Source organism: Entelurus aequoreus, linkage group LG08, assembly GCF_033978785.1.
Source record: "Entelurus aequoreus isolate RoL-2023_Sb linkage group LG08, RoL_Eaeq_v1.1, whole genome shotgun sequence".
Classification (NCBI taxonomy): Eukaryota; Metazoa; Chordata; class Actinopteri; order Syngnathiformes; family Syngnathidae; genus Entelurus; species Entelurus aequoreus.
In genome coordinates, this window is record NC_084738.1 from 59,264,803 (window position 1) to 59,277,979 (window position 13,177).

Below are 13,177 nucleotides of genomic sequence, written 5' to 3' on the forward strand. Positions count from 1 at the left end.
ATATATGCTTTAGATTGAAAGCAAAAATTTGGCGGAGTGAATGGTAATGTCACACTGAAACCCTTAAGATTCAACCCAAAACATCTGATCTTACTCGCGAGCGTTAGCTTATAGCCAGAGCTTGACATAACTTTTGTTTTCCAACCGTGTGAAGGAAGAAAGGGAGTGTGAATGACGTGGATGATAATCGCTGAAATAAAGAAAGAACTCGTCAAAAACATGACAGAGCGGGTAGTTTCATCAAAATCCACTCATAAATTGTTAAACTACGTTGCTAAAAGTAACCGAGTGAACCCTCATGTCAGTCATTCACGCCCCCTTGTCTCTGCGGGTGGAGGCAGGGCCACCAGCATGTACACACACACAGACAAATTGAGCCTTAAACCTAAGGTATTGTTGCAGGAATGATCCGGATCGCCCCCCAATTGTAATCACTTGTTTATTATCTTTGTTTATTATATTTTATTATCTTTAATCACTTTTACCTTATTAAGGTAAAAATTCCATCTAATGTACCAAAAATATTGTCTGATTACAAGAACATTTTAAAAGTTCCTTTTTCCATGTCTGACATTTTCTGAAAGTTTTATCAAACTATATCTTTTATTTAGAGTTACGTTGCTAACTAACCAACTATAAGACAAAAAAATCAAACACCCCTGTTAATACATAACCTCCTGGCGGAGGTAATAAATTCGAAGTTCCATGCCACTAGCCTAAAATGGATGCACCGTATTTTCCGGACGATAGGGCGCACGGGATTATAAAGCGCACTGCTGATGAATGCTTTTTTTATGTATAAGGCGCACCGGATTATAGGGCGCATTAAAGGAGTCATATTAATATTATATTTTTCTAAATGTAAAACACTTCCTTGTGGTCTACATAACATGTAATGGTGGTTCTTTGGTCAAAATGTTGCATAGATTATGTTTTACAGATAATCTTCGAGCTGCTTTCTGACAGTCTCTTCAGGATGCACCGTTTTGTGGGCGGTCTTATTTACGTGGCTCACCTTCGGCAGCGTCTTCTCCCCGTCATCTTTGTTGTAGCGGTGTAGCGTGCAAGGACGGGAGTGGAAGAAGTGTCAAAAGATGGAGCTAACTGTTTTAATGACATTCAGACTTTACTTATATCCATAATGGAGCCGCATCTCCTGATCCGGAAACAACAAGCAGGCCGGAAATGTGTCCCGTGAACCGGAACTCTCTAATAGCTAAAGTTCCTTGGGTGAATAATTTAAACTCACGACACCGGTATGTTTTAGCGCTTTCATGGCGAGTTTACTGACAGATATAAGTAAGAACTTTACACTACTTTATATTAGAAATGGCAACAGCGGAGGATGAATGTCACATAACAAGCAGATAGAGAAAAACAAGAAGCTTATCGACATGGTGTCTGCACCGACTACATAGGCGGACGCGCGCAATTTTTCGGGATTTATGCAGATCCCAAATACAGATCAGAAGGTAAGAAAAGTTGCTTTTGCATAATATTGCGAAACAAAACGCCAGATAATGTCTTACCTTATACACACACCATAATAATACTCGTATGTTTACTGCGCAGACAATCCATCAAGCGGTGCGGCTTCATAGTTTACCGAAGTCGTACTAAAACATTTTGATAGAATTTTGAGCGCCGTGTGTAATGTTCTATATTTTCAATGGAACATATAAAATGTTGGTGTTGTTTACTTGAGTCATATTGCCATCATATTGCTGTCTACACGTATCTGGTGAGACTTATCATTACACCATGTACCAAATAAAATGGCTTCGAGGTTGGTAAGCAAAACCCGAATTATTCCGTACATTAGGCGCACCGGGTTATAAGGCGCAGTGTCTAGTTTTGAGGGAAAAAAAGGATTTTAAGTGCGCCTTATAGTCCGGGAAATACGGTACTGAGAACTGCATAAGCAAAATGGATGTGTTTTATAGTGCCTTCTCCATCCTTTCCTATCTTAGCTTTACCAGTCCCAGCCAGACCAGTACGAGGTGCCCGACAAAGACTTCATGATCGTGGCTTTGGATCTCCTCAGTGGCCTGGCCGAGGGTTTGGGAGGCACCATTGAGCAGCTTGTCGCCCGCAGCAACATCCTCACGCTCATGTACCAGTGCATGCAGGTGAGTGGGCATCTGTACATGTTGTGTTAAATAAACATATTCTGATGGATAAAATGTTGCTGTTGTTCAGGACAAAATGCCCGAAGTGCGTCAGAGTTCCTTCGCCCTGCTGGGGGATCTGACCAAGGCGTGTTTCCAGCACGTCAAACAGTGCATTGGTATGTCTTCTGCTTGGCTGCCTTGTGAGGACAGGAAGTTAGCTGCTGACTTGACTCGCTTTGCTTCTTCCAGCTGACTTTATGCCAATACTAGGCACCAATCTAAACCCCGAGTTTATATCCGTGTGCAACAATGCAACATGGGCAATCGGAGAGATATCCATACAAATGGGTAAGTACTCATTTTTTATTTTCAAAGGGATATTTTTCTACATTTAAAACACTGCCTTTTGGGCTACAGGAAATATAATGGTGGTTCTTTGACCAAAATGTTGCCTAGATTATGTTTCAAGCTGTTTTCTGACCCTTCCTTCATTATGCGCCGTTTTGTGGGCGATCTTATGTACATGCTTCCACTTGGACTGCGTCTTCTCCCCGCCATCTTTGTTTTTAGAGCTTCCATAGTGAGTTTACTGATAGGTATACCGTATTATCCAGACTATAGAGCGCAGGGGTATATAAGCCGCACCCATATGTAAATAAACACTGCAAAAACTGAAACCTAAGTAAGATTAAATATCTCAAATAAGGGTGATATTTGCTTATTTTCTGTCTGATAAGATAATTCTTCTCACTAAGCAGATTTTATGTTCGAGTGTTTTACTTGTTTTAAGGGTTTTGGTCCTAAATGATCTCAGTAAGATATTACAGCTTGTTGCTGAGATTTGATGACCTATATTGAGTAAAACATGCTTGAAACTAGAATATTAACTGATGCAAAGCTGTGTCATCAACACTCACAAGTATAAAACTAATTTTTTAAAGTAATAATTTCTTACTTCAAGCATGAAAAAAAAAATCATGATGCCGAGCGCATATCATTATGTCAAGATAATGGCAATAGCATTTACTTAATTTAAGAATATTTTTCAACATATTGAGCAAAAAGGTCAAATTTTTTTTCTACTAAGAAAAGTGCACTTGTTATTATTGAGAATATACTTATTTTATGGTATTTTTGGGTTAATTGAGGTTAGCTAATTTTACTTGTTTTGGAAAGTCTTGACAAGCCGAATTTTCTTGTTCTATTGGCAGATAATTTTGCTTAGTTCAAATAAAATACCCATAATTTTTGTAATTTTTTTTCTTGTTTTTGAACACTGACTTTTTGCAGTGTACCTTAATTGTTTCCAAACCGTGCCTGTAACACGGCAGTAAAACGGCAGATCAAACAAAACAGAAGTCATCGTCATGGACCCACGAGCTGCGGAAGCTTGCTCTCCAATCAGCTAAACCAGGGGTCGGCAACCTTTACCACTCAAAGAGCCATCTTGGAAAGTTTCACAAATTAAAGAAAACAATGGGAGACACAAAAAAAATTTGAAAATTTAAAATGAAAAACACTGCATACAAAGCTTTAATTGCTTTGCGCTATGTTAACCAGGGGTCTCTGACACACGCACCGGCACGCATCTTAATAAGGAAATTTAATGTTAGTGCGGCCCGCGACTTTTAATTGAATGGCGCTTGATAGCGTCTTTTTTGCCAACCCTCTCAATTTTCTGGGAGACTCCCAAATTTCAGGACGTGCTGGCACTGCTTTTAGCACCCTCTACAGCCTGCCCAAACAGTGTACCTGCTTGGCCACATGTTGAATGCAGCTTTTGCTTGCTCACGTAAGTGCCAGCAAGGCATACTTGTTCAACAGCCACACAGCTTACATTGACGGTAGTCGTACAAAAACAACTTTAACACTGTTACGTTACAAATATGCGCCACACTTTGAACCCACACTAAAAAAGAATGACAAACACATTTCTGGAGAACATCTGCACTGTAACACAACATAAACACAACACAACAAATACCCAGAATCCCATGCAGCCCTAACTCTTCCGCTCAACCGACGCACGGAGAGGGGGGGGGGGGGGGTTGATGTGTGGGGGGGTTTGGTGGTAGCGGGGGGTGTATAATGTAGACCGGAAGAGTTAGGGTTGCATGGGATTCTGGGTATTTGTTGTGTTGTGTTACGGTGCGGATGTTCTGCAGAAATGTTTTTGTCATTCTTTTTTGGTGTGGGTTCACAGTGTGGCGCATACTTGTAACGTAACAGTGTTAAAGTTGTTTTATACGGCCACCGTCAGTGTAAGCTGTGTGGCTGTTGAGCAAGTATGCCTTGCTGTCGCCTACGTGTGCAAGTAAAAGCAACATATAACATGTGGCCGAGCTGGCACGCTGTTTGTAAATGCTATAGAGGACAATTAATGCAGTGCCATTAGGGCACGCCCTTGATTAAGTAATTAGAGTGAAAATAGGATAATATTTGCCCTGGGAGATTTCTAGGAGAGGCAGTCTCCTGGGAAAATCGGGGGGGTCGTTAAGTATACTGGGAAAACCGGGAGGGTCGGCAAGTATGCAGCTGAGCCGCATCAGAGTGGTCAAAGAGCCGCATGCGGCTCCGGAGCCGCGGGTTGCCGACCCCTGAGCTAAACAGACTCAATAACTCCACGGTGACGTTTTGGTGAATTTATGAAACTGAAACGATACAAAAATAATTCCTAAGTAAATTAATAATACTAACACAGACACTCCTACACATATTAGCTAATGCTAACAAAGCTAGCTTGATTACATTACGATAGCACGTACAAACATGCATGGAAAACACTCCTACAGACATCACACATGGGACAGTTTAGTAAGTATGAATAGGTTTAGGTATATTGTGAAACTTACAAACGTTGCTTGGAGCATACTTGTCAACCTTGAGATCTCCGAATTCGGGAGGTGGGTGGGGGTTTGGGGGGGGGGGTGGTGGTAGCGGGGGGTGTATATTGTAGTGTCCCGGAAGAGTTAGTGCTGCAAGGGGTTCTGGGTATTTGTTCTGTTGTGTTTATGTTGTGTTACGATGCCGATGTTCTCCCGAAATGTGTTTGTCATTCTTGTTTGGTGTGGGTTCACAGTGTGGCGCATATTTGTAACAGTGTTAAAGTTGTTTATACGGCCACCCTCAGTGTGACCTGTATGGCTGTTGATCAAGTATGCCTTGCATACACTTATGTGTGTGTAAAAGCCGCATATATAATGTGACTGGGCCGGCACGCTGTTTGTATGGATTAAAAGCGGACGTGACGACAGGTTGTAGAGGACGCTAAAGGCAGTGCCTTCAAGGCACGCCCCCAATATTGTTGTCCGGATGGAAATCGGGAGGAATTCGAGAGAATGGTTGCCCCGGGAGATTTTCGGGAGGGGCACTGAAATTCGGGAATCTCCCGGGAAAATCGGGAGGGTTGGCAAGTATGGCTTGGAGTGATCAATGAAAGATCCTTACGAGTAGAAGCGCTATGGACGACTAGAAGGTTGAACGGCACTTCTACTTCCGGGTGAAAGCACTAAACCCAAGAAAATACTGTACATGTTCACCCCGCAGCACCTGCAGTGAGCAAACTCGTCCAAAAGATGGCGCCATAGCACAAACAATAACAGACATTTTCAGTGTCTGTTGAAAACTATTTGTTAAACGGTGGAACAGGGGTTAGTGCATGTGCCTCACAATACAAAGGTCCTGAGTAGTCCTGAGTTCAATCCCGGGCTCGGGATCTTTCTATGTAGAGTTTGCATGTTCTCCCTGTGACTGCGTGGGTTCCCTCCGGGTACTCCGGCTTCCTCCCACCTCCAAAGACATGCACCTGGGGATAAGTTGATTGGCAACACTAAATTGGCCCTAGCGTGTGAATGTGAATGTTGTCTGTCTGTGTTGGCCCTGCGATGAGGTGGCGACTTGTCCAGGGTGTACCCCGCCTTCCGCCCGAATGCAGCTGAGATAGGCTCCAGCACTCCCCGCGACCCCAAAAAAGGGACAAGCGGTAGAAAATAGATGGATGGATGGAATACAAAACATTATGGGTGTTAGCAATGAAAAATCCATAAATTAGCCGTTTGATAAGCAGCAGGGTTCAGAGCGTAGGAAAAAAGTAGCGGCTTATAGTCCTGAATTTACGGTGAATTCGAACTATACGCTACTTTGTAGGGTTGTACGGTATACCGGTACTAATAAAGCACCGCTGTACTAATTAATTAAAAACAGTACTAGATATTTTTTATTTTTTCATTTTCATTTTAATTTTTATATTTATTTTTTTTAATTTATTTATTTATTTATTTATTTATTTTATTTTATTTATTTATTTATTTATTTGTAATTTTATTTTATTTTTTAAATTTTTTTTAAAATAATGAAAACAACCAAGTATTGCTGCTGAAATTGTTTACCGCCATTTTTGCAGGGCCTGAAATGCAGCCTTACGTTGCCATGGTGCTGCACCAGCTGGTGGAGATCATTAACAGGCCCAACACGCCAAAGACCCTTCTGGAAAACACAGGTACCACACTGTGGCAGTATTGAGCCGGCTGGAGTAACTGCCACACACACACACACACACACACACACACACACACACACACACACACACACACACACACACACACTCGACAGGCCATGAACGTTACTAGTTTAGTTGGCTTCCTGCAAGTATGCAAACTATTTGAGCTACTTGGGTGATACAACTCCAAATTGTCTTGTAGATGCACAATCAAGTTGCCAGAAAACACACGCTAACCACTCGTCACTTATTGAAAGAATGCACTGCACATTCAGACCGGAACATTCTAGAACCAAAAGGCTACACTTTGCGCTTTTGTTGAAATGGCCATGCCCGCCCGTAAGAGGGTGCAGCGTGCAAAGCGCAACATGCCTCGGTAGGGAATTCTTGTAGACGTGTTCCTGTTTGTTTGCCGTCACTTTATTTGTTGCTTTTTTGATTTACTGTTCTTTAAATGTGGGTGCTGACACTGCCAATAGATGTTAAATGTTGTTAAGAATGCCCCCCCACCCAACACCCCCTCAAAAAAAGTGTGTTCGGTGCAGGATTACACACGTCTTTGCCACTCTTTGCGTTGGAAACACAAAAGTGCACGCAAAGACGCACAAATGTTAATGATTGCTGGAGTCCAAGTGCAGCACTGGGACACGTTTATTGAACCAGCCGATTTTTTTTTCTTTCTTTTTTTTTTTTACAGTGGAACCTCCAAGGTTAAACACAATTTGTATTACGAAACAACAGTTCCTAGAATTCAAACTGTGTGGCCATCAGAAAACTTTTATTAGCCGTACAGGAAACATTTTGAGTCACATTTTAGCGTTAGTAACTGTCCTAGCAGAGCAGAAATAAGCTAGTTGCAGTAAAAAAAACAAGTAACTTGCACTTTGATCTTGAGAGGGAGGATTACTGTGTGTGCCAGGGAGGTGAGTCTCCTCACATAATGACTAAATGTGCTCTGTCTAATCCGTTTTTTTAATTTATTTTTTAGCGGTTTTGTACTGCGCAGCTAGAACAGAGCAATAAATAAGTCATTCTGTAGTAAAGCCCAAACCCAAAGAAAAACACTTTAGGATCGTGTCTATCTTTTACAATCCTTATCGGAGACGATAACACAGGGGTCACCAAACGGTGCCCGCGGGCACCAGGTAGCCCGTAAGGACCAGATGAGTAGCCCGCTGGCCTGTTCTAAAAATAGCTCAAATAGCAGCACTTACCAGTGAGCTGCCTCTATTTTTTAAATGTTATTTATTTACTAGCAAGCTGGTCTCGCTTTGCCCGACATTTTTAATTCTAAGAGAGACAAAACTGAAATAGAATTTGAATATCCAAGAAAATATTTTAAAGACTTGGTCTTCACTTGTTTAAATTAATTCATTAATTTTTTTACTTTGCTTCTTATAACTTTCAGAAAGACAATTTTAGAGAAAAAATACAACCTTAAAAATTATTTTAGGATTTTAAACACATACCTTTTTACCTTTTAAATTCCTTCCTCTTCTTTCCTGACAATTTAAATCAATGTTCAAGTAAAACATTTTTTTTAATTGTAAAGAATAATAAATACATTTTAATTTAATTCTTCATTTTAGCTTCTGTTTTTTCAACGAAGAATATCTGTGAAATATTTCTTTAAATGATTAAAATTCAAAAAAATTATTCTGGCAAATCTAGAAAATCTGTAGAATCAAATTTAAATCTTATTTCAAAGTCTTTTGAATTTCTTTTAAAATTTTTGTTCTGGAAAATCTAGAAGAAATAAGGATTTGTCTTTGTTAGAAATATAGCTTGGTCCAATTTGTTATATATTCTAACAAAGTGCAGATTGGATTTTAACCTATTTAAAACATGTCATCAAAATTCTAAAATTAAATTACTAATGATGTTCCATAAATTATTTTTTTAATTTTTTCAAAAAGATTCGAATTAGCTAGTTTTTCTCTTATTTTTTTGGTTGAATTTTGAATTTTAAAGAGTCGAAATTGAATATAAACTATGTTTCAAAATTTAATTGTCATTTTTTTCGTGTTTTCTCCTCTTTTAAACCGTTCAATTAAGTGTAAATATCATTAATTATTAATAATAACATAGAGTTAAAGGTAAATTGAGCCAATTGGCTATTTCTGGCAATTTATTTAAGTGTGTATCAAACTGGTAGCCCTTCGCATTAATCAGTACCCAAAAAGTAGCTCTTGGTTTCAAAAAGGTTGGTGAGCCCTGCGATAACACATCTTTTTATTTTTTTATGCATTCTAATTGGTAAATAAAGGTTAGCAAAAGTCAGCTAACAATAGAGGTAATAGGAATCGCTCTATTCCGCCTTTAAAGTGCTCTTACAGACATCCATCAAGGTGTTATATACACGCTGTAAGTATATATGTAATGTAGTAGCAGGCACGTTCATATTAACATGTAATGTTTTCGATCTTTTTAAGCATACGGCAGCGTATTAATTTCACAGGCGCGTCACGTTTTTATTTTCGTCTGAGCTATTTTCTAATGTTGTCGGATATAATTCCTCATATCGGCTAGGGGTGTGGGAAAAAATCGATACAAATTAAAATCGCCATTCACACGTTGTACGATTCAGTATCAATTTTAATTTTTCAAAAATCGATTAAAAAAAAATATATATATTTTTTTATTTTTTTATTAATCAATCCAACAAAACAATACACAGCAATACCATAACAATGCAATCCAATTCCAAAACCAAACCCGACCCAGCAACACTCAGAACTGCAATAAACAGAGCAATTGAGAGGAGACACAAACACGACACAAAACAATCCAAAAGTAGTGAAACAAAAATTAATATTATCAACAACAGTATCAATATTAGTTACAATTTCAACATAGCAGTGATTAAAAATCCCTCATTGACATTATCATTAGACATTTATTAAAAAAAAAAGAACAATACACTTGCATCGCATCTCATAAGCTTGACAACACACTGTGTCCACAAAGATAAAATAAGTCATATTTTTGGTTCATTTAATAGTTAAAACAAATTTACATTATTGCAATCAGTTGATAAAACATTGTCCTTTACAATTATAAAAGCTTTTTACAAAAATCTACTACTCTGCTTGCATGTCAGCAGACTGGGGTAGATCCTGCTGAAATCCTACGTATTGAATGAATAGGGAATTGTTTTGAATCGGAAAAATATCGTTTTTGAATCGAGAATCGCGTTGAATCGGAAAAAATCGATTTATAATCGAATCGTGACCCCAAGAATCGATATTGAATCGAATCGTGGGACACTCAGAGATTCGCAGCCCTAATATCGGTCCAATAATTATGGGCCTGCTGCGAAGTAAGCACCCATGCAGCAGTGACTATGCAAAGTAGCGCATAATTAATATTGCCGCTATCACGCTATGTTGCATGTTATCATTTTCTCAGTGACGTTAACCGTTCCAACGTCTAGGTGCCAGCATGCTAACTGTTGGCATTACATTTTTAAGCTGTTTGACTCATATAAAAATATAAATGTATACAAGACTTTATAGAGCTGCCTCGCAAATTTTTATATTTCGTCTTATCTGGTCATGTGCTAGCATGGTAACGCTTTACTTAAGCATTTTATGTATGTTTAAACCTAAAAATCATGGATATTGATAACTTCTCCTCTGTTAGCATGTTAATGTTTTATGCTAAAATTTTTGCTAATATTATTTGTATGAACCTAAAAATGGCTTTCGATACTTGGTGCCATGTTAGAAGTACGATAACTTTTTTTATCTTATCCTGCTAATGTTAGCATGATAATGTTTTATGCTAGCATTTTAGCTAATTTGATTTGTTTAAACTTAAAGGTCATGTCTATTTTTATTCTTATAGACCTAAAAGTCATGGTGTTTGATACTTGGCGCCATGTTAGAAGTACGTTAGCTTTTCCTGTGATCATGCTAATGTTTTATGCTAGCATTTTAGCTAATTTGATATGTTTAAACTTAAAGATTGTCTATTTGTATCCTTATAAACCCCAAAAATCATGGTGTTCGATACTTGCCGCCATCTTAAAAGTAAAAGAAACATTTTCTTATCATGTTGACGATAGCATTCTAGCATTTTAGCTCATTTTGATTAAAATACGGACTATAGCGCGCACCAGTAAATACACACACACTAAATTTTATAAGAACATTTTTTTTCAATATATTAGCTGTAAGTTGCAGGTATATATGTTGTGAAATGAGTTATTTACACAGAAAGATTCTGTAAATGTTTATTTACATACTTTAATTGTTTCCAAACGGTGTCGGTAACAGGGCATTAAAACAGCTGAGCAAACAAAACTAACGTCATCGTCATGGACCCACTAGCTGTGCAAGCTAGCTCTCCAATCAGCTAAACCGGCTTAATAACTCCACAGTAACATTTTGGTGAATTTACTGAGGAATTTGTAAAAAATTAAACGATACAAAAAGAATGCCATTGTAAATTAATAATACTAACACAGACACTTGTATTAGCGTATTAGCTAATGCAAACCAAGCTAACTTGATTACATTATGATAGCACGTACAAATGTGCATGAAAACACTCCTACAGACATCACACATGGGACGGTTTAGTAAGTACAAACAGTTTTAGTTATATTGCAAAACTTACAAACGTTGCTTGGAGTGATGAATGAAGAATCCATACCAGTAGAAACGCCATGGACGGCGAGAAGAGGAAAACAGCACTTGTACTTCTGGTTGAAAGCTCAGTCTAAACAGAAGGGCACTGTAGTCCAAAAGATGGCACCGTAGCACAAAAGATAACACACCTATTCCGTGTCTTTGCTTGTTTGTTTTTTTGGAAACGAGTTGCATTACAATCGTCAGCGAAGAAAAATCCATAAATTAGCTGCACGGTTTTATAAGCCACATGGTTCAAAGCCTGAGGGGAAAAAAGTTGCGGCTTATTGTTCATTAACTCATGGATTTTGAGACTTGTTTCCATCTTGCAAGAATGCTAATTATTCTCATTATAACAAGCGAACGTCAACATGCTAACTTTTTATATTAGCTTTAAAGCATCAATCAACCAAGCGCTAGCGGTTCACAGCTATTTTATCGATATTTATCACGCACACCTAAAAAATAAACATGATCGAGCACTGATTTTTAAAGTAACACACACGACATTGTCTATGTAATATATCACGATAATGATGAGCATATCCATTGCAACCTATCATATTTTTTGGACTATAAGGCGCACTTAAAATCCTTTAATTTTCTCAAAACTCGACAGTGCGCCTTATAACCCAGTGCGCCTAATATACGGAATAATTTTGGTTGTGTTTACCGCCTCGAGGCCATTTTATTTGGTACATGGTGAAATGATAAGTGTGACCAGTAGATGGCAGTCACACACAAGAGAGACGTGTAGACTGCAATATGATGGCAGTCACACATAAGAGATACATGTAGACTGCAATATGACTCAAGTAAACAACACCAACATTTTATATGTTCCATTGAAAATATAGAAAATTACACACAGTACTCAAAAATATATGAAAATGTTTTAGTACGACTTTGGTAAGCTATGAAGCCGCACCACTTGATGGATTGTACTGTGCTTCAACATACGAGTATTATTATGGTGTGTGTATAAGGTAAGACATATTATCTGGCGTTTTGTTTCGCAATATTATGCAAAAGCAACTTTTCTTACCTTCTGATACCTGCTGATCTGTATTTGGGATCTGCGTAACTCCTGAAAATTTGCGCGCGTCCGCCTTTGTAGTCCGTGTGACAACGTAGTCGATAAGCTTCTTCTTTTTCTCTATCTTTTTGTTATGTGACATTCATCTTCCGCTGTTGCCATTTCTAATATAAAGTAGTGTAAAGTTCTTACTTATATCTGTCGGTAAACTCGCCGTGAAAGCGCTAAAACATACCGGTGTAGTGAGTTTACATTATTCACCCAAGGAACTTTAGTTATTAGAGAGTTCCGGTCGGACGGTTTTTCACGGGACACATTTCCGGCCTTGTTGTTGTTTCCGGATAAGGAGATGCTGCTCCGTTATTGCTTTAAGTAAAGTCTGAATGTCATTAAAACAGTTAGCTCCATCTTTTGACACTTCTTCCACTCCCGTCGTTGCACGCTACACCGCTACAACAAAGATGACGGGGAGAAGATGCTGTCGAAGGTGAGCCACGTAAATAAGACCGCCCACAAAACGGCGCATCCGAAAGCGACTGTCAGAAAGCGGCTTGAAGATGATCTGTAAAACATAATCTATGCAACATTTTGACTAAAGAACCACCATTACATGTCATGTAGACCACAAGGAAGTGTTTTACATTTAGAAAAAAATTATAATAATTAGAGATGTCCGATAATATCGGACTGCCGATATTATCGGCCGATAAATGCTTTAAAATGTAATATCGGAAATTATCGGTATCGGTTTCAAAATGATCGGTATCGGTTTCAAAAAGTAAAATATATGACTTTTTAAAACGCCGCTGTGTACACGGACGTAGGGAGAAGTACAGAGCGCCAATAAACCTTAAAGGCACTGCCTTTGCGTGCCGGCCCAGTCACATAATATCTACGGCTT

At 38.6% G+C, this 13,177-nt stretch overlaps 1 protein-coding gene across 2 annotated transcripts in view; it reads left to right on the top strand.

Moving 5' to 3' along the window:
* Positions 1–13,177, top strand: part of tnpo1 (transportin 1) — a 112,869-nt gene that overhangs the window by 69,874 nt on the left and 29,818 nt on the right. For both annotated transcript variants that reach the window (XR_009827094.1, XM_062056948.1), the window contains exons 17-20: positions 1,971–2,129; positions 2,200–2,287; positions 2,361–2,459; positions 6,514–6,609. Coding sequence is in view for 1 of the 2 variants with exons in the window: in XM_062056948.1 (XP_061912932.1) it covers positions 1,971–2,129; positions 2,200–2,287; positions 2,361–2,459; positions 6,514–6,609 (442 nt within the window). In the remaining variant the exon portion in view is untranslated. The remainder of the gene's footprint in view (positions 1–1,970; positions 2,130–2,199; positions 2,288–2,360; positions 2,460–6,513; positions 6,610–13,177) is intronic.